This window comes from Galeopterus variegatus, unplaced genomic scaffold (assembly GCF_000696425.1).
Source record: "Galeopterus variegatus unplaced genomic scaffold, G_variegatus-3.0.2 Scaffold4424, whole genome shotgun sequence".
Lineage (NCBI taxonomy): Eukaryota > Metazoa > Chordata > Mammalia > Dermoptera > Cynocephalidae > Galeopterus > Galeopterus variegatus.
In genome coordinates this window covers 115,291-137,496 of record NW_007730535.1, presented here as the reverse complement: position 1 = coordinate 137,496, position 22,206 = coordinate 115,291, and the positions used below count along the sequence as shown (strand labels likewise).

At 47.6% G+C, this 22,206-nt stretch overlaps 1 protein-coding gene across 1 annotated transcript in view; it reads left to right on the top strand.

Moving 5' to 3' along the window:
- Positions 1-22,206, top strand: part of LOC103603077 (voltage-dependent L-type calcium channel subunit alpha-1D) — a 165,326-nt gene that overhangs the window by 42,596 nt on the left and 100,524 nt on the right. Inside the window, exon 6 of the mRNA XM_008587553.1 lies at positions 13,223-13,392. Within this exon, the coding sequence (XP_008585775.1) occupies positions 13,223-13,392 (170 nt within the window). The remainder of the gene's footprint in view (positions 1-13,222; positions 13,393-22,206) is intronic.

The window sequence follows — 22,206 nt, the reverse complement described above, 5'->3', positions numbered from 1 at the left end:
CTGTTGTCTGCCTCTAGTAGGTTGTGTCTGTGCATTGAAAAGCCACATTATTTGCAGTCTGCGCGTTCACTTGCTAGTGCTGCTCTCCAGGGCTCCACATCTTTTCAGGACCTGGAGAGACACATGGAGCTTAACCTGATTTCTTTAAGTCTGACTGTCATAAGAGTTTGGTTTGGATTTGGGAATAAAACATTAATCCACTTTGAATTCCATCATTCCCTTGAAGTTCCACTTTAAAATAAATCTTGGTTTAAGTGACACCTTTGGCACCTCCAAGAATTTGGGTTTTTTTCAGCTTCGAGTCCTAGAGACTTTCGTTGCATCTGAAGGATTCAAATTCAGTGGGTAAAATGGCATACCACCTGCCCAGAGGGGTGCTGTCCCCAGAAGCCCACCTGTCTTTGAATCTTCAGCTGTTGTTTATCAGGAGGTCTGCAGAGACGTGCTGAGGAATTCCAGGGCCCTGTATGGATTCCAGAAGCTGCCCACTCTCCCTCTCCAGCTATCAGTCAAGTGCATCTTAGCATCAAATCTCTACATAGCTGTGTGCCCTAGGAGCACATTGAAGGGTTGGCAGGTCAGGGAGGGCTCCTCTGAGAAAGCTGGGCTCCTGTTGGGCATTGAAGAACAGACAGGATTTGTAAGGATGGTAAAGGAGGGACATGTTCCAGCTCCTGGAAAGTGGTGAGGAGAGCAGGGCCGGGGGATGTGGTGCTGGGGTTCTGGGCAGGGGTGTAGAGGCGGAAAGGGTCATGGCCAGTGCCTCTCACGTGAGGAGGAGAGATCTGTGCGTTTTCATTATCAAGTCGGGGATGTGGATTGTGTGAGAGATTTTTTCCTTATTGCTTGTGGTCCTTGTTAATATTGTGCCTGGGATATATATGCCAGGCACTGGGCTAGGTGCTTTGTTTCATTCAATCATCTTCACTGCTTTAGTGAAGTAAGTGTTCTTTGTAGTTTTACACATGATGAAATCAAGGCTCAGAGCGGTTTATCTTTTTTCTCAAAGTTACACTGCAGGAAATAGTAAAGCTAGGAGTTAAATCTAGGTCTGTCTATCTCCAGAGCCCTACCTGCTTTTCTTGTCTTGGAGCTCTTTCTCTGTCTGGGGAGGGGATCCCCTGTGGGATCCCATCTGTCCAGACCCGGTCTGTGCTGATGCCTCCTGAGCTGCTCTATTCTTCATGCTTTATCAGGTTTTTTTCCCTGTTCTCGAAATTAATTACCCAAAGCAGAGTGGAACAGTGAAAGATAGAGGCTTCAGAGAAATTTGTTTCTTTTTCCTCGTAAATCTGTTTGTGAACAAGTCCCGTTCTAGCTCAAGTGGTCCTTTTGGGTCCTGTTCCTGGAGAGTGGATCTCTCTGCATCCTGAGCCTCCCTGTAATGGGACGCTCATCCTGTTGCTCTCCCTCAGAAAAGGCACTTCCCACCATCCTGCCCTTCCCTGGGAACTCCTCCCGAGAGGGAGAAACTCCGTCCTTTCTCAGTGCAGATCGCCAGGGGGTTTGCTATCTACATGGGCAATGAATGAGATTTGGGCTGAATTTCCTACAGGTATTGCTTTGGGGACACTCCTACTGGTGGACTGAATTCCAGCCTCTTCCTTGGGCCCATGTTCCCCATCTGCAGTTGGAAACCCTCGGCAGCTTTCTGAACAGCAGATCCAGCCATCCGTCCATTATCTAGGCCCTTCACACAACAAACTGTTGCTGCATGAGTAGGACGTGCCCCAGGATTGCTGGCACCTTGAATAAAACATATTTATTTTTAATGATTCTGCCACCCTCCCAAGTCAGACTGCGGGTACACATTTTTCTTTCTTTAAAAACTAGAATCTGATAAATCTAACAAGGTGTCTTTCTTAAGCAACTTCTTAAGTAACGGTATTTGAAGACTGTCATGAGAATATGTGGTGGTATTGGTTTGGCTCATTTGAGTGAGTGATGCGTGTCATTCAGAGAAGGTAATGTCAGGCAAGAGAGCCTTTGTTTTTGAAGAATAACTCTTAAAACTTCTTTTTTTAAAAGACTGAAACGAGAAGTCTGTAACTTTTAGCATATAAACTGCATGGCTTCTCATCACTGGGAGAAATTTTTTGGTAGCCATGGAAACTAAACCTTCTTCTGTCCTTAAACAAGGAGATGTAGTGAAAGGAAAGCATATTTCCTTCTAAGATGCCTGAGATACCTTCTGTGTTTATATTTTTTTAGACTTGTACAGGACTTTTGTTTTCTTTATTTTTGTTTTCTAATGGCACTATGGGTATAGTTTGGGTGATGTAAAGTTACATGGACATTTATGGCCAAATCCAGTGCAGAGCCCAAACATCTGTGTCTTTGACCCAGTCATCAATAATGTAAAACCCACACTTATGAAAGTATTAATTTATTTAGTGGGTTCTTGTCAAGCAACTGCTAATGGCTAGGATTTGTGATAAGGAACTGGTGACACAGCTCCTCCTTCACAGAGCTTATAGTCTGGTGTGTGAAAGAATATTAAATAAGCAGTTGCAGGCCTGTGAAATAAATTCTACACAAGCAGGACTCTAATCCATTAGAGAAATGTCCCTATATCCTGACCCAGCTGAGCAGGGTAATATCTGAAAGAACAGTTGAGGCTTATAGGGAACAGCACACACAGTGGCCCGGAGCTGCAAGAGAGAGCTCCATGCCTTAGGGGAAATGAATAAACTTGAGGTTGGCTAGTTCAAGGAGGAAGAGGTCAGAAAAGAGGCAGGAGAGATACAAAACCAAACAGATGGTGCATCCGTCCACTCCATCTCTGTCCCCACTTCTCTTGCCCTGGGTAGGTGCCACACGTAAACAGTTCCTGAGGTTTGGTCTGTGCAGCATGGCTTGGCTGCAAATTCCTGGGTTCTGTTGGTGGCAGGTAACTCTACCTAGTCATTAAGAGCTAGGAAGCTAGCTTTGAAAATGGCTTTTCTTCCCCACAAGATGGAAACTATTTTGTATTTAGAGCATCTTCAGAGAGTTTTATGTCAATGGAAGCATCAAAGACATAAAGAAGGGAGGATCACTTTGAAAAAATCTTATAACATACCGAAACTTTGGCAAGCAATTAGGAGGCACTGAATCCCTTTACAAAAGGATTCACCATGGGGCTTGTTTCAGTAATGAGTTCCTGAAGAATAGCCATGATGTGGTTTAATGATTAAAAATGTGGTTAACATTTTCCTCAACATATTCACTCTGTAAACAAGGGCCCTCCGTTGTCTCTGGTCACTGTTGCCTAAAATGTGGTTAACATTTTCCTCAACATATTCACTCTGTAAACAAGGGCCCTCCGTTGTCTCGTTGTCTCTGGTCACTGTTGCCCGCCGGTTGTTCCCACCCCCTTCTTGGCAGCCAGTGCCTTGTAGCGCCGCTGAGCAGCGCTGTCACAGGTTAGCTTCCCTCCCTGCACCGACATTATCTGCAAAGGAGCTGATCTTATTGGCGGTTACTGTTGCCCCCACCCCCCACCCCCATCCTGGCCTATCTGTCTCATGCAGAGAGAACGTCCTTTGGCTATTACTGACTTTTCATGGTTGAGGGAAAACTGGAACAAAGACAGTGATTTTGATGAACTTCGAACTGAATCAGTGCCATTGACTAAAAAAACTTTTTTATTGTGAAACATCACAATTTGATTTTCTCCAAAATGCCTAGTTTCCTTAAACAGAAACCGAACTTATGTGCTTTCCAAAAAATTAGATTTAAACATAAAACTGTTCTTTGAACCAAACCATGTTTTCATTCTGTTTCATTTCCTTTATGTCTGCATAGGGGAAATAATGTACATCTAAGAAAGGCTGGTTTCCACTGATAAAAATCAGTGGGTTACTTCATCAACTTCCCCCCTTCTCTTTGCCTTTATAAATGTTACCTTTGTTTTTTGGTGAATTTTTGAGTCCTCTGTTTTACTTGAAATCTGAGTCCTAGTGATTCTTTTGGCCCTACTTGGAGGTCTTATTTATGTATTTATTTTGCATGTTGTTTTGTGTGTGTGTATAAATATCAAAGTGTTTAGTTTGCCTAAATTTTATTTATGTGGATCTGGTTAAAACAAATAGCATTCTAAACCAAGAATAAACCCTGTATCTAAATCAAGATGATTTCCAATGGCCTTTTTTTTTTTTTTTCCCATCTTTTCTTGCATTTGGCTGATACAGGGATCGAACCCTGGACCTTGGCGTTGTTAGTACCATGGTCTAACCATCCAATCTCACCAGCCTCCTCCAGTGGCCCATTTATTTTGTGGAGCATTTGAGAAATAAAATTTTCCAGAGCAACCTGTGTGTCATCCTTTTGCATTTGTGGCAGTCACATCTGATCTGCACTTGCATTGTGTGTGTGATGGCTTGCTGCAGGATAAGCCCTCTCTGCAATATTGTTGGCTGACCTAGGAGTCCCAGAACTCAGAATGTCAGGGCCTGTTAATCCTGGGGAATATCAGGGTTTGGGATGCTCTCTGCAGAGCATGGGGTATGTGCCCAGGCCCTGGGGGGCTCCATCAGGGAACCGAGGAGGGAGGCTGGCTGTTTCTGGGCAGTGAGCCTCTCCCTGGAGTGGTGTTTCCTGAGGAGGAGTGAGAGACAGCAGGTGGGGAGATGAGCGGAAAGGGTGCTGTCACCTTTCTCTGTTTCTGAGTTGTGACTCTAAAAGAAAATCAGAGTGCAGTGGGAAGTTGGGGGGTGCTTTCTGCCCTGCTCCGTCCTCTCTGGTCCTGCCCAGTGAGTGTCCAGCTTGCACATCTCCACCCTCAAGCCAGGAGGTGTGAGATCAGGCAGGCCCGTGGGAAGAGCACTTGGTCTGGAGTCTGGCTGGCAGCCCAGTTGTACTGTTGATTGGGCATGTGATGCCGGCCTAGTAATGTTAGCTTGTTGAGCTTCAGTGTTAGCTTTAGTGAAATGGACGTGAATGAACATCCTTGTCCTGCCTGTCCCACATCGAGGTTGTGAGCAACCTGAGGGACAGGAATGTAAAGATGCTGAGGATTCTAAATTAAAACCCCAATAAATGAGAGGTTTATTTCTGTCACCATTCAAGAGGGGAACATGGCATAGACTCATGCTCTCCTGCAGAAACCCAAGTCACTTCCCCAAGCTGTGCAGGCTCAGATTCTGTCAGAACTGCTGCTGGTGACTGGGGGGACCCAGGGTCAGTGCAGGCATGGTGAAGGACTGCTGAAGATGGCCGTGGGCTCAGGTGGCTTATGTCAGGGCCTTCAGCTTGCTCTGCTGTGTTTCTTTCCCATCCAGAGGTCTTCACAGGGGCTGTGTGAGCGTGGTGGCAGAGGCACCCCAGGGCTCGGTGGGCTCAGGTGGCTTATGTCAGGGCCTTCAGCTTGCTCTGCTGTGTTTCTTTCCCATCCAAAGGTCTTCACAGGGGCTGTGTGAGCGTGGTGGCAGAGGCACCCCAGGGCTCTGTGGTCAGAACCCCTCACAGCCACTTCTGAACTCACTCAGCCATTTTGCTTCTTCGATGTAGATGCCACAAAACCTCTTGGCTGCCAGGTCTAAGAGGGTGCCAGGCTGCTGCCCTGGGAAAGGAGCAGAAAATGAGGAAGGAACCAAGTCACAGCAGTGGGTTTCCTGCTTTCCCTCATGAGCCATAGAAGAGGGCAGGAGACTAGAGTTAAAGCAACAGTGGTGCCTAGCACAGGGCAGTAGGTTGCCAAGTGCCAGCCAAAGAGGGTCAGAGGGGAGGTCGTGGGGGCCTGGGGAAGACAGACGAGAAGGTCTTCAGAGCCTCCTGTGCTCCAGCTTCCCTGATGAGGTGTTAGTCCATCTTCGCCAAAGGCCCCTACCTGCACCCCTCAGGGGCAGCTCCTGTTTCCCAAGGTGACCCATTTCATCGCTGGGGAAGTTGGATGATTGGAAGCGTCTCCCTTGTGCCATGCGGCAGTCAGTCTTAAAACTCCTGCCCACTGCAGGGGCCCACAGCAGGTCTGCTGCTGCTTTCCTGTGGCAGCCTTGCAGACGCCACGGGCCAGCCTCTTCTCCATCCTGCCTCCTGCCCCCACCCCTGCCATTCTTTCCTGCCCACGAGGCAAGGGAAGCTCATGCGGCAGGTGGGACATCGCCTGGCCCTAGAAGTAAGGTCTGTATTAGCTGAGAAGACAACGCTGGTGTGTCAGGCCTACGAGACCGGCATGGAAAGGGCAGAGGTGACTGATCAGAGTGGGGATAGTTGGGGGTCAGCAACAATGTTCCCATATGTGCTTTCCCAAAAAGCAGTGTAAGAAGGTAGGACTTTATGAGAGTGATGTTATTTTTTTTGCTTCATTTATATTGGTGTTGAATCCAGCCCATCACCTGGGGTTTACTGAAGCCTTCTGCCCCCCACCTACCCACCACTTTTTTCAATCTCCTCTTCACACGTACCACCTATAAAGCAAAGCTGATAATGATGTTTTTCTGTCACACCTCTGCTGGTCCCCACTGCCTACAGGGATGCACTCCAGGTCCCTGAGGGCTGCATGTGAGGCCCCTCCTGGACCAACCATGGCCTGTGTCTTTATCCTTGACTGCCCCATGTTTGCCTTTGCTCCCCACCTCCCCTGCATAGTGTGCCCAGGCTGAGGGCCAAGGAGGGTGGATTCAGCAGCTCGGTGGCATGGTTTGCCCAGCCCTCTGGGTCCCAGTTTCCTCAGTTTCCCTATGAGGAGGGTAACAGCAGTCCCTGTGTCACAACAGGCATGAGTCTCGTGCTCAACGCGAGCAAGTTCTGGTGACCAGAGGTGGGCCAGAGGTGCTGTGTGGGGCAGCGACCCACCACTTTTTTCAATCTCCTCTTCACACGTACCACCTATAAAGCAAAGCTGATAATGACGTTTTTCTGTCACACCTCTGCTGGTCCCCACTGCCTACAGGGATGCACTCCAGGTCCCTGAGGGCTGCATGTGAGGCCCCTCCTGGACCAACCATGGCCTGTGTCTTTATCCTTGACTGCCCCATGTTTGCCTTTGCTCCCCACCTCCCCTGCATAGTGTGCCCAGGCTGAGGGCCAAGGAGGGTGGATTCAGCAGCTCGGTGGCATGGTTTGCCCAGCCCTCTGGGTCCCAGTTTCCTCAGTTTCCCTATGAGGAGGGTAACAGCAGTCCCTGTGTCACAACAGGCATGAGTCTCGTGCTCAACGCAAGCAAGTTCTGGTGACCAGAGGCGGGCCAGAGGTGCTGTGTGGGGCAGCAGGGAATGGGCAGCAGCGATGTGGGACCTGAGCGGGATCCTGGAAGAAGAGCTGGGGAAGGGNGACGTTTTTCTGTCACACCTCTGCTGGTCCCCACTGCCTACAGGGATGCACTCCAGGTCCCTGAGGGCTGCATGTGAGGCCCCTCCTGGACCAACCATGGCCTGTGTCTTTATCCTTGACTGCCCCATGTTTGCCTTTGCTCCCCACCTCCCCTGCATAGTGTGCCCAGGCTGAGGGCCAAGGAGGGTGGATTCAGCAGCTCGGTGGCATGGTTTGCCCAGCCCTCTGGGTCCCAGTTTCCTCAGTTTCCCTATGAGGAGGGTAACAGCAGTCCCTGTGTCACAACAGGCATGAGTCTCGTGCTCAACGCAAGCAAGTTCTGGTGACCAGAGGTGGGCCAGAGGTGCTGTGTGGGGCAGCGGGGAATGGGCAGCAGCGATGTGGGACCTGAGCGGGATCCTGGAAGAAGAGCTGGGGAAGGGTGGGAGGAGGCTGCTCAGGTGGACGGAATTCTGCCAGCAAGGGCTCAAGGGCCGGGGAATTGAGGAGAGTGTGGCTAAAGTACGAGGTGTACTTTATATGGTGGGAGGTCGAGCAAGGAGCAGGTGGGAAGGCCTGGAGTAGCGACCAGTGCGATTGACCTCGATTGTGGAGGGCAGCAGTGAGGAGAGGTGTCTCAGCAGGACACCACCAGGATGAAGTCCTGCAGTAGCTGCCTGCCGCCCGCTGGGAGGCAAACCCAGGCAGCTCCCGGCTGCAGTTCCGTCAGCCCTGGCTGCTGGCGCTGTGTGCAGACTTGCCAGCCATGGCGTGCAATGCAAGGTAGTTGTCCTGTGGGCTGTCATGGAGATCCCTTACTGAATAATTGCTCCTTAAAAAGCAAATAAAAGGGAAGATTTTCTAATGACCTAGAGACAGAAAATCCACCACATGAGGCTGTAAATGATAAGGGGAAATGGCAGGCTGGCATGGAGGCCACTCCAGACAGTCTTCCTAGACACGGATATATTCATTTCCTGCTTCTGGGCGATCCCAGCCATTGTGGGCTTTCTGTCCTGTAGGGATGGGTTCCGGCCTCTGAAGGAGTAGGGCTTGTTTTGTTGTGTATGATTTTTTTGTGCCCAGCCTTCCTGCATGCCTGTTTGAAGTGGGCACCACAAGGAGACAGAGACGTGGAAAGAAATACGTGAGAAACAGGCATTGTCCATCCTCACAAAGAGCTTTCAGTCCAGCTGGTAAACCTAAATGAACATGTAACAACATAAACTTGCATTTGATTTATAGTTACATTTTCTAAGCACTTAGAAATTTTTTTTTATTTTTTATTATTTTTTTTTAATAAAAGATGACCGGTAAGGGGATCTCAACCCTTGGCTTGGTGTTGTCAGCACCACGCTCAGCCAGTGAGCGAACCGGCCATCCCTATATAGGATCCGAACCCGCGGTCTTGGTGTTATCAGCACCGCACTCTACCGAGTGAGCCACGGGCCGGCCCAGAAATTTTTTTTATTTGGAAATAATTTCAAACATACAGAAAAGTTGCAAGAATAAGAATAGCACAGTGAACAATCCATGTACACTTTATTCCAATTCACCTATTATTAATATTTTTTCATTTGCATTTTTATTATAAGGGATGTAGAATGATTTTTTACAAATATTTTATAATTCGTATTGTTGTTATTTTGGTGCTCATTTTCCCCATATTTGGCTGGTGGGAGACACTTCTCTAGCTCCTGTATCCTTATGGCGTGTCCCCCTCTTGTTTCTGTTTGTTTTTGTTTGTGAGCGCTTCCTTATTTTCTTCATTTTGTACCTACCTTGCCCTAGCCCTGGAATCAGCCATTTCTCCAAAGATCCCTGGTTCCTTGTAACAGGGAATGTCATTAGAGACCAAGATGTGGCCTCCAAGCATACTCGTATCTACTGGGATGTCTTTGCTTCTAGATCCTTTCAACACACAGAACTAGGAAAAGTGTGCATTTCTGTACACATATACATACACACACTTACATTGATACAGATACTCATATATCAGCATCTTTCGAAAATCAGACATTGGAAATCAAGCTTTGAAACAAACGTCTTTTAGAAGTCACGAGTTCACAACTCTACCTCCACTTCCAGTCCATCCCAGAGGGTTCCTTCTAGTACTCCTGCATTGCGTGTTCCTACCTACCTTCTTCCACAGTGAGAGCTCTAGTTCCCAGCAGCATTAACCGTTTACTCATTTGTCAACTCCTATAACACATCTAAAAGAGTTTCAGAATGGTCTCATCCATGTCACTACAAGAAAACCCACAAGAAAGAGTTCAGCGTGTGTTTGCAGTTCTTTCGTCATTCCAGTCCTGCCCAGGACTGAGCACACAGTCAGGCGTTCAGAGGCCACTTGCGTTAGTTTTGTCCTTCTCCTTTAGTATTCTTATGGTATCCATCTGAAATACCATCAGATTCACTTGTTTCAATTCACTTTCTGTTTAGAGTATTTTCCTTCCACCTTATCCTTGTTGATTTAACTCAAAAATTTTAAATGTGAAAAACATTAACTTATTTCCCAAAGTCAAAACTACAGGACAAGGTGTACTTAGTCATGTTACTCTTTCCTTTATCCTTTCTATCCCCTTCAATCCCACCCCTTGTTTTCTGCTCTATCCTTTGGACACATCCTACAGAAATATGCATGTTTCCTTCTCTTACTTTTCTTTCCTTTATCCTTTCTATCCCCTTCAATCCCACCCCTGTTTTCTGCTCTATCCTTTGGACACATCCTACAGAAATATGCATGTTTCCTTCTCTTACTTCCCATACTTTTGTGGGTGAAGGGTAGTACACTACAAGTGCTTTTTTGTCCAAGCACTTCTTACATATCTTTTGTTTAGGTCAGACACTCCATAAACAAGATTCTGATCTGGAACAAGTAGGCTCCTAGCACATAACAGTTGTCGGATTTTTAGTCACTTGCAAAAGTCTGATGGTTTCTACCAATAGCTTTGTTATATAAACTTTTGCAACAGTGACTGTTATTTAATCTCTCAGTAATAGGCTTTTTAGAATATGATGAATTCTTATGCAAAATGTAGTCAATTTTTCATCATCTAGTGAGGTTTCTACAAGATGCAGTGGATTTGAGGTGAGATTATCTAGAACGGCAGATTCGTTGTAATAGGAATGAGTTATTTTCAACTGAGCAGATAGCGGTGCAGGAATGACAGGGTTTGCTGGCTCATTACAGTCACTCTGGGCCCTCGGATCCCATGTGTCTTCCTGTGCATCTCCCAATTCTGATGGGCTCGTGGCAGCTTAAAGCCCATTCGAAGTTGATCCTGATTTTTCTCCCCATGGTATTTGAGAAAGCTCTTCCATTTGCCTTTTTAATTTCTCTCTCATGCCCAGATTCAACAACTAGATATTATACATTTGAACATCACATTCATACAGTGCCTTAGTATTTTTTGTAGTGTCATCTTACTGAATGTCTTTCTTAGTCCCTGTGAAACAGTAGAATGGGTATTATTGTGTTGTGTGTTTTGTAGGAGAGGAAGCTGAAGCTTAGAACAGAAAAGTGGCAGAGCTGGGACTAGAATTCAGGTCTTTAGTCTTAGAGCCCTGAGTGCTCTAGGAGGGCTAAGGGAACAACTGGGTTCATCGCACAGACCCCACCTCTCTGCCCCCTTCTTCCACCCTGTCCCATAGCATCAGGAGGAGATTTATGCTGTCTAAATCTCAGTTCTGTCCAAATCAGTAAATGTTACCTGCCTTCTAAGTATTAGGCTATTCAGAACTATCTAAAATCAGTTCAGAGGGTCTGTATTAACAGCTTTGTTATATGAGCTTTTGTAATCGTGACTATTATTTTATGTAAATAAAGCAGGACTTGGCAGGATTTTTATTCTCAGGAATTTTAGTCATAGTAGGGTTTGTCTTATGCCTGCTTAATCATGTCCCAGCAGCCAAGAATGTGCAGCAGTGATGCAGCTTGTTAAGAGGGGATTTTTATATTTCTAATGTAAAAAAAATGCATGAGATATGATATTAAAGCAAAATTTCATTTTGTAAAGTCCTTAAGCTTTGCAGGGGACTCTTTTACTATCTTTGTAATTTTTTCCAAGAACTCATATCAGATGTGAATCCAAAATAAGAACACCCTGTTCGTAAGTAATCATCTAAATTTAGGACCCTCAGTTCAGAATCAAAATATACAAAAAGATTTGTACTAGAATACTTTTTGGTAAATAATAGAATTGAAGGTCCACTTATTCTTTACAATGTATTTAGAAAACAGATTATATAACACATTTTCCTGTGGACACATGACACTCCCAAGTCTTCCTCCTGTTCTGGGTTGTGTTTTTGGATAGAATGTGACTTTTTCAGAGTTCAGAGTAATTTTGTGAATTTACCCAGGGCTCAGTTATGCATTTCCTATATGTCAGGAAGCCCAGGAGGTCTAGAAACCTCAAACCAGCAAGGCAGTACCTTTGAAGTCCCTTCTTTATTGAGAGGGGAATGTGTTCTTTCTAAGAGGAATGCCTTTGGGCTGGGAGGTCAGAGCATATCTCTCTTTCTCCAAACCTCTGAGTCAGCCCCTCTGTGAGTTGTGCCCACGACACCCCACAGCCTTGCCTCCTTCCTCACTTCCCAGGGGGTGGAGTGGAGAAAGGCCAGCCCTACCAGAGCCAAGGATATGTTCTGGGGGCTCAAAAATTGGGGTGATTTAGGAGTAATGAGTGGGGTCCTTTCTAATTGCAGGCAGGGCATGGTACCGTGGTGAGAATTCCAGTTTCATATCTGAAGTACTGGCATCACTGAGTATTCAGGTATCTGTTCAGCTCCTTGACAGCCTGGAGTTGAGGGGGAAAAGTGAAGAGAGAAAACAGGGGTTAGCTTTTTGACAGCAGGTCATTTCTCATGTGTCAGGTTGGGCTGATGAGGTCCCTGCAAGGGAGATGTGCTGGCTTTGAATTGGAAGGGAGGTGGGAAGGGGAGAGGGGTCTGTGTGCAGAGGCTCCCCTGCCTCTAACTTCACCTGCTTTCTTAGCAGCTTTTTAATCGTACTTACTAAATCCATAACTCACACATCTTGGCTTCTATAACAATTCGCGGTTGGAAATGCAGATGGTTCCCTGTATATAAAACATGGGTAATTGTCCACCTGACTCTCAGACTTGCCTAAGCAAATGTGGGGTTTTGTATATATGCACAACTATAGGATTGCAGACATGGAAGGGAGAGTAAACAGCAAACAGCTGGGAACATTTACATGCCTGCCAAAGCCTTTCTGGGGCAGGTGTTCCCATAAATGGGCAACAAATTGTACTGCCTCTTCACCAACTGCAGGGAAGACTTGTGGGAAAGGTCACAGCAAGAAGCAAGGGTTAAGAAAGACAGCAGTGCTTTGCCTGTGCTTGGGTTCTTGTCCGTCCCAGCCCTGTCCACTGCTCTGGCCTGAACCTGCAGGTGGTGGGGAAGGTAGCCTAGTGTGGGTACCAGGGAGGACTGCTCCCCATTCTGGGCTCTTGGTTTGGATACAGGGGTCAGCAGGCATTGTGAGAGCAACATTTTACCCAAAAGTATTGAAGAAACCCTGAACTTGGTGCTGTCATTGACCACAACTTGGCCCACTTGGGTTCCTTCTCTTTGAAGTGTGATGCTAGGTGCCTGAGGCAGCTCTGGGGAAGGTGGGACATCCCTGAGTTCAGGCCCCTAGTGGGGGTGTCAGAGGCCGGCCATGAAGACACATGGTGTTTTTGGCCTAGGCCTGTTAGGATCGCTGTCATCCTGGAGGGAGTTCATGTGTAAGAACTGATGTATGTGTATTGTTTTGGTCTCTGCAACTCTGACACCATGGCCTTGCTTAGGAAGACACTGTCTCATGTCCTGTACACGTGTGTGGCTCCCATTGCTGTGCTAATGTGACTGTCCTCAGTGCTATGTGTCCTGCCACAAGACTTGTGCGCAGGGCAGACAGCTCGTGGTGCAAGTCCCCGAGGATGTCCTGACACCTGCTTGTTCTCTTTGCCTCCCTCAGAGAGTTTTCAAAGGAAAGAGAAAAGGCTAAAGCACGGGGAGACTTCCAGAAGCTCCGGGAGAAGCAGCAGCTTGAAGAGGATCTAAAGGGCTACTTGGATTGGATTACACAAGCAGAAGATATCGATCCTGAGAATGAGGAAGAAGGAGGAGAGGAAGGCAAACGAAATAGTATGTATTGCCCTTCCCACGGCTGCCTCCGCAGACCCACTGTGCGGTTCAGACGCATCTGTGATTACAGCAGCCCCTCCCAGCACTCTGGTCCCTCCGCCTGTGCACATCACAGAACAAGGGCATTTCTGCTGACTCTGGATATCTGCCTGAGATTGGGGGTTTAGATTTGTATTTAGTAAGGTGGCTTTGTAGTGGAGGAGGGTCAGACAGACTCACGGCTGGCCTTGGGAATTCAGCAAGCCTGTTTCTGTATGGGCACAGGGGTGCTGAGGCTCATATCTTGTACCACAGGAGAGGAAGTTGTGGTTTCCCTCACCTCAGAGTGAACAGTGTTGTTGGGCAAGAATTTGCAGGGCAGCCTCCCTCTTGACCCTTAGGCTGCCTGAAGTGGCTGCCACCTGTGCTGTCTGTACAAAGCCATGTTCCTTGCCCATCAGGGGCTGGGAAGAAGCAGCCCACTCGCCTGGTCCCCCACACTGTGACATAGGCACTGTAGAGCATTTTCTACAGGAGGCAAGGCCTGGTACCTGGTCAGCCACTGGAATTAATCACCACTGTCAACCACAGTGTACCTTTTATTATACACTTCTCCCGCAGGTATGCTTGTACTCTTCCCGGGGCCCTCTGTGCCTCAGGTAAAAGTGGACATTGAAATCCAGTAGTACATTTGACTAAGATAGGATTTATGATTTGTTTCAAATCTGGAGTAGTTGATGGTGAAGGCTGAGAATGTATTTAAAGGGCTCATGTCCACGGAGAGGCCTGGGGAAGGGAGTTTGGCCCGACCATGTAGCAGATGCCAACTGAGTCCCTGCTTGAGTGAGCCCCTCGGTGCCATGCAGCGACTCTTCTGCTTGGCCAGGCCTGGTGCTGTGTATGGGAGGGAACCCTGGGATGGAGAGGATGTGGTTGGCCCCTTCTGAGGAAGGGCAGGCCTGCTCACAGAAGAACGCAGCACAGAGGGGCAGAGCCGCAGGGCACACAGAGAGGCAGACGGGAGCTGGGCGCTGAGAGGAGGGTCTAGGACAGGACTGGGTCTTGGAGGATGGATGGGTCTGAGCTTTGACAGCTCTGTGTCAGGAGGAACATTCTGACCCGAGGCAACAATGTGAGGGGGGCGTGGAGGTGGGCAGAGCCAGGCTCAGGGAGGAAGCAGTAGGCCCTGCACCTGGCTGGAGCACCGATGGCATGAATGTCAGGGTGAGCCCTGGCAGGAAGGGCAGGTGATGTGAATTTGTGCTGCTTCTGCAGGCAGCACAGTGTGGAGGCTGGGGCTGAGGCTGGGACCCCCACGGTGGAGGGCTTCTTGACTGAGGTGGCCTTTACATCTCTCCTAGCCTGGGACTCTGAGTCTATGCCTTCTCAGGGAGAGAGCATTTTCTGTCATTGTAGATGCCTATGGCTGATCAAACCTGTGTGCTGGTGGGGAGCCGGCAGAGAGCAGGCCTCTCTCCCCCATCTCTGTGTCTTCCCCAGCTCAGGAAGGGGCCAGGGCTTCATCAGCTGAGGAACATGAGACTGTGGCAGGGTTTCTAGAGCTGACTGTGTTTGTCAGATGTGAGCTGAGTTTATAAATGTACATTCATCTGTGTCGCCAGCTCAGTGCTGTGTCCGCTAGGTGATTAGATGTGAGGAGAGTGTCTACTTCTGTGTGTGGTCAAGCCACCCTGAACCCCCATGGCCTTTGCAGAGTTTCTACACCTGCAGTATTGCTGGCAACAGGCCATTTAGGTGCAGCTTGGAGGTGCCTGCTCAGCTCTTTTTCTCTTCATTTGCGAACTGTAGTTTGGATGCTGACCAGTGGAGGACTACCAGCCACCTGCCTCACCTCTCCTAAGCCTTGCATGTGGCACATTGGGTGTAAACCAGAGGAAGTATTGTCCCTTTTTCCAGGCAGAGCACTAGTCTCTGCTTGTGTAGGTGTGTCGTGCAGGGAGCTGAATGAGGCCATCCTGCAGGCCGATGCCTTTCATCTCTTCTCGCTCCACCCCTAGAGGCAGGCAGGGACCTGTGTTCTAGTGTTGCTAATGTCCGTTGTAGTGGAGTTGTTTTGATGGCCTGTGATTTGAAGAGTGAGGATTTTCACTGGACTTGGGGCAATGTCTTCTGGTAGTCCTGAGGGTTCACTATTTTATCTCATCCCAGTATTTCCTGCATCCTACAACTGTGTAAAGAACCTGTCCAGGTGAGGACAAAGTCAATGCCTCTGCCTTTCAGAGAACTCGCCATGCGGGGAAGATGGAGAAGTGGTGGCTCAGTGTGGGGCAGAGTGGAGAAGCGGGTCCCTGTCACGGCCCAGCATCTGCTGTGCCAGCCCCGAAGGGTGCTGCGAGGCTGCCAGTGGGAGTGGGTGGGTGAGTGGGAATGCAGGAAAGCTCTGTGGGGGGGCATTCCTGCTCTGCTCAGTGGGATGGGTGCTTTTTAAGCTGAAGAAATGGCATGAACAAGGTGTGGAAAGTGGCAAAGTTTCAAAGCCTTAAGCGAAGTTCGCTTAAGCGAACTACTTAGTAATACAATCAAGGGAAGAAACAAAGACCCATTGAAAGTCATAGACCTACAGAATTAATCTGGTAACCGGGCTCCTGAGCCCATACAGCTGCACTGTGTCTTTAGAACATCAGCATTATGGTTTCTGCTGTGCGCAGTGACATGCAACTCAGATTGATGAACTAGCTCAGTGTTTGATGCAGAACAGCGAGCATTTCTGTGGTGCCCCCTTGTTCTTTATCGAGCTCATTTTGCCAGGTGCTGGGGGGCTGCCTGTGGAGCGAGGCTCACAGTGCTTCCCAAAGTCATCAGATTTCCAGACACAAATCCTTCACTGTGGGAGCCATGTTCAGATTTAACTGACTTAAGAACAGAGCCCTGAGTCTCCTCCTTGGCAGCCGAGACCTCCTGGAAGAGTCAGTGCTGTTGGGGGTTCCTTGGGGCCTCCCATGGCTGCCAGCTGTTTTCTTCCTGTCATAGCCCGAAGACCACAGGAGGAGCAAGTTGCAGTGAGGCCCACACGGTCTCCTCATGGGCAAACAGTGACAGCTTTGCCATCTGCACATGCCAGGTCTGGGGCTGTCTCGGTATCTGATTAGCAGGTAGTAGAAGTGGGGGTGCTGCCAGTGCCTGCATTACAGTGTCAGCATCCTTCCTGAGTGTGTGGGATCCACCCATGCCTTGCACCCAGCTCTGCTCCTGAATTGCCTCTAGGGAAGAGGATGGTGCAGTGCCAGGGCTCCTGACTTTACCCACATGGGTTTGGGATGCTAATTCGACTGGGTGTCAGCATCCTTCCTGAGTGTGTGGGATCCACCCATGCCTTGCACCCAGCTCTGCTCCTGAATTGCCTCTAGGGACGGGGATGGTGCAGTGCCAGGGCTCCTGACTTTACCCACATGGGTTTGGGATGCTAATTCGACTGATGGCCTTTTTCAACTGGGTCCTGCATGTGAGGTGGCCAGTTTCCCCCTAGATGTTGAGGAATTAAGTGACAATGTGAGAAGGAGCCTCGTTGATGGCTGAGCTCAATCTAGATGAGCAAAGTGGGGTGTAGCAAGTCATTAATTACAGCAAATGTCTATGAGCTCACAAGAGGCAAAGGCTTGGGCTGGAAGGCATTCTGATGCCCCTTCTCTGGAATTGGTTGCAATTGAGTTTTGTGACTTGTGATGTGAACTTTAGTGTTTGGCAAATTACCCAATATTTCCGAGCCCCACTTTCCTTGTCTGCAAGAAGGGGACAAAGATGGGGCTGTTGTGAGGACTGAATGTTCAAAAACTTTTAGGTGTCATCACAGCTGTAGTAGTACTTGCTGCTGTGTTTGTTATCAGACTCCAGTAAAACTTGACCTAAACAGAATATTTTTGGAGACTCTACTAGCTCTCTACCCAACCTCAGGGTGAGGACCCCTTTTAGGAACATTGCCCTATACTATTCTGTTAAGAAAATATGAGGTTCTTGAGTATTGATGGAAAACAAACCTGTTGACTCAGTCACTTTCAAGATAGGGTAGCACAGCTTTCTGCCCCTTGAAGTCCATTTCTCGTTTGTCAGTGCTTGCTATCAGAGAACAGATGTCAAATCAAGCACTTGGAAATGCGCTCACATTATCTTTTCTCTCTGATCTGCTAAATGTCACTGCCTGCATCTGTGATGCCCAACACTGGTTGTACGTTACAGTCACTTGGAGATCTTGAATGCTTCCTGATGCCATACTCCACCCTCTGAGACTCTGGTTAATTCTGGGCAGGAGCTGGCAGTGGCTCTTTTTTATTTAAAGCTCTCTGGAGGGTCTAATGTGAGGCAAGGGCTGGGAACTCCTGAGTACTGTCAGTGGCTGATTATCACACTGTTCCAGGCAGTCACTTGAAAGAAGAGAGGTAATCAGGTTCCTAACTGAGCTGTCTGGTGACTGTGGTGACAAGAAGCTCTAGCTTTGTGCATTCACGGACTATTTAAAATGTCAATTTTGTAAATTTGCTGTTAGAAAGCTGGTGTTGTACGACTAATTGAGTGGACAAAATTCCATTGGTAGTTAGTTCCCGAACATTTGGGGAATTTTCAGGGATAATTTATTTAACTTTTTGCTGAGCTTTAAGTTTCTTAAGAAACCCTGCCAAATCTCAAAGTGATTTTTTAGATGTATGCAGCTGCTTCTGAGTTAACAATGGAGGTTTTCTAGGGCCATTAAAATCTGGAAGCCTAAAATTCTATTTTAAACTCTTCTCATTGTCAGTGATTAGTCTTAAAAAAAATAGCGTTGAAAGTAATGAAATCATTTTAAAGGGAGCTCATTCTAAAATCTGGCCAGAAAAGCAGGGCAATTTCATTGTGGGAACTATTAATGATCAATAATCCCTCTAAGTGGGGACATTTGATGCCCAAAGAAAGGGGGGGGGATACCTGAAACTCCACCTCAGACCGCAAGACAGCATCTGTCTTCCACCTCCTCAGTGGTCCTGGAGACTGTGGGCACGGTCCTTCCCGCCTCCCTGGTGCTCTGCCTGCCCCAGGCCTCATTGCACAGGTTTGCACGTGCTACCTGGATACCTTTCACTGCTGTGTTTGCTTCAGGGGTGGGCAGAAAACCAGGACTGGCATAGCTATTTGCAATAAGGCATGGCAATTTGCTGATTCTGTTTTAAAAGATTGTGTTTTAAAACTTTGATTTCTAAAACTGCTCCCATCAGAATTAAACTACCTCAGGGCACAAGTTCAAAATTGAAAATGTTCAATTAAAGCCTGTAGAGCACACAGCAGCAGTCAGAGCAGCATGTGTCCAGGTCACCTGCCCTCACTGCAGAGGCCAAGTGGGGAGCCCAGTGCTGGCTCAGCAGCCAGACACTGTCTCCACTGGGGTGGTCTAAAGTTGTGGATTCTGAAGTCACCTTCACATGTGCCATCGCCTTAAGCCTCATAAGAGCCATGGGAGATAGACTTAGAGATCATTACCCACCATGGAGGTGAGGAAGGGTAGGTCCTCCAGCCAGGTTTGTGGAGTCCTGAGTCAGGGGGTGTTTTTAATATATTCTAATTAGAAAAGTAATGTTTGCCCACTATAAAGAATGCACGTACTCTCAAAGTATATAAAGAAAGGAGTAAAATTTTCTCTTCCTTCTCTTTAGAGGGATCCAGACTTGGCAGTGTGAGGCCCATTCTTTCAGACCTGGCTGTATGCACATAAGAACATATAAGACAGCGTGCCTATGGGCTCCCACAGTTAGATGCCTAGCACAGGTCTTTTTCACTGAACTGTGTGCCATAGACATCTTTTCATGTTTTTAAAGCAAAATTTTGGCTATTTTTAATAAATTGCCATTATAAAAATTGCTGCAACAGACTATATATTCTATAGCACGTGGCCCTCAACAGCACTTGTTATAGTGCAGCCTTATACTTGTTTGTGTGACGTCTGATGAGGATAGGAACAGGGTCTGTTTCCCCTGTCCATTGCGTGGCTGGCACCTAGCGGAGTGTTAGTCACACGCGTGAGCACTCGGCTGTTTGCTGAATGAGAGAACATAGAACAATAATAACTAGCATTTATCAGGTGCTCCTATGTGTTAGACACCGTTGTAAGGGCTGTGGGTGCTTGAATTCGTTATTCCTCACACGACTCTGTGAGGCAGGAACTTGACAGATGAGGAAAAGCTGGGATTTAAAGCCAAGTTCTGCCACAGTCTACACGTTGACCACCTGTAATCCCCACAAATGCCTGTCCCTGTGTCTACACTCATGTTCCCGTTCTTGTTAGCTCTGTCAGAGAGGAGGCATGCAGGTGTCTGTGCTCCCGTGCCCTTACTGATTCCAGCAGTCCTGCTGCCACCCACCAGCCCTTGCCTCTGCAATTCCCCGGAGTTCCCTGGAGTGTGTGGCCTCCGATCCAAAGCTTAGCCAGCTTGGAGTAATCACAGAATCACAGAGTTGGAAGGGGTTGGAAGTGCTAGAATCATCTTTCCTGTGACCTAGCCTTGCCTCTGCAATTCCCCGGAGTTCCCTGGAGTGTGTGGCCTCCGATCCAAAGCTTAGCCAGCTTGGAGTGATCACAGAATCACAGAGTTGGAAGGGGTTGGAAGTGCTAGAATCATCTTTCCTGTGACCTAGTGGTCATAGGGGAGCTGTAGTGGTGATGATAATAGTAATGGTTGACCATGCCTTTCCCAAGCTAAGCACGTTGCTTATATTGCCTTGTTTACTATTTACCTCTTAAAACAACCTTATGAAATGCAGGTCCAGCTATTATTATCATCTTACAGGCGAGGAAGTAAGACTTAGCAAAATGAGGTAACCCGTTCATGGTTACGCAGCAGTTAAGTGGCAGGGCTGGGATTGGACCCATCAGAGTCCAGAGCCCACCTTTTTAACTCCCACGTGTCCTGCCCTATATAGCAATAGTGGTTGGAATCACAGTCGGTCAGTACCCAGGACTCCTGACTGCCCCTAAAGTACCCTTTTCCTGACACTCTTCTTAGATGGGAGGCCAAGCGCTGAAACCTTTATCTAGAGTGGTTAGTTGGTTGTTTATTTAGAACAGGTTCTCAGAGACAGCTGTCTTGTGTCATAGCTATAGAAAGTGTACTTCCCCTCTGACATGCAGACCCTGAACTGTAGGTTCCTGCATAGGAGGAGGACCAACTCACGTTTTGTAGCAGAGATCAGAGTCCATGGAGGTAAGGCCGCCTCGGCCCGGCTTGCGGTGCTCTTGCTGCCCTCTACCGTATCATAATGACATTGCCTGTGTTCAACCCAAAGGGGTCACAGTGGCTGACTTGCTAAAAGAGGATAAGAAGAAAAGGAAGTTTTGCTGCTTTCGCCAACACAGGGCTAAAGATCACGGTAAATTACTGAGATTGATTTCTCTTCTGAAGACTCTCTCCCCAAGACCTCTGATACCTTTTCCTTGCACATAGGCATTGTGTGAAATGCATGCACTTGCGTGGTGTATTTGGAAGATGCCTATATTTTAATTGCTTGGTTTCCTTGAAACTTGATTACCTTGTTTTCTTCTTGTCTTTCTCCAAAATGTGTGTCCTTACCAAAACAGCATTGCGGTGCCCTTTTTGTTTGAACTGTACCTTATAAAGAAGCAGCTGAACCAACTCAGAATATTTGATTCAGCATGAATATTCCCAGACTGAAAGAGACTTTTTAAACTCTTTCCCCCAAATGATGCTTTTAAATTTAAACTGTTTAGAGATTCCAGTAATGTTATTTGATTGATTTTTTTCTTTTCCAGGCTACATGATTCAAATGGCTTCTTGGTCTTCCAGTCTCTGGCTGGTTTGCCCAGGACCATGCTAAAGCTAGTAGTTGCAGCTTCAAGAATGAAGTTAAAAATAGACTTCTGGGATGCAAAGATTTTGAAGCACTTGCCTTTGCAAGTGAGAATGGCTCATGTGAGAAACAGTGAAGTTACAAGCTATGTCCTAAAATAATGCTAAACCTACCCCTCATCAGAAACCCTGGGATGAGCAGTTAGGGTCACCCCTGTGCAGGCAGTTATGTGAACAGCTGGCTCTTTGCTCTGCCCAAGTCACCACTGTGGCTTGACAGCAGTGCAGTGCTTTGCCTGTGCACACCAGCACAGTCAACCTACTTCTGCCACAAAGATGGGCCCTGGTCAGACGACTCTGGGGGAGGAGTCTATTTGAGAAGATGCGGACCGCAGGGACACAGAGCCAACTGCTAAAGGAGCAGAGAGAGATGTTGCACTGTTTTCTCTGCAGTGGTCTCTTGCCACCCGGGGAATGCTGAGCTCAGGGGTTATGGGAAGTGGACTGGAACAACCCAGGGTGGTCTGTTGAGGGTCGTTTTAGAGTTCTAGTCTAATCAGAAGGCCTGAAAGTAGAAGGGAAGGAGAGATTGTCAGATATAAGCCCCTCATTACTCAGGGAGCACATTGTGGCCCTGAGAAGAGGAGGAGCTTGCCTGAGGCTGAACAGTGAGTTAGGAAAGACATGAGGCTGACTTATTTAGCTTTAGTATTTACAGAGGGTTTATGAATAGGAGGCTGGGCTTGATGTTTTTTTTTTGTTTTTTTTTAAGGCCTCTGCAAGTAGAACAGGCTTCAACTAAGCAGGAAATATTGTCATGGACATGAGAAGAAATGTCTTTAAAGACTGTGTTAGGAATATCGCTATGGGTAGGTTGCCAAAAGAAAATGAGAAATTCCTGTCCCCAGAAGAGAAGAGACCCCTCCTTAAGCCCACCCTCCTGAATGAGGGCTGGGGCCTTGTGACTTTTTAAGGATTCTTGTGGCTTCTCCATTAGTTTTCTGAGGTCTACAGGGAGAGGAAGCAGCCTAATATTTTCTAGAAACTT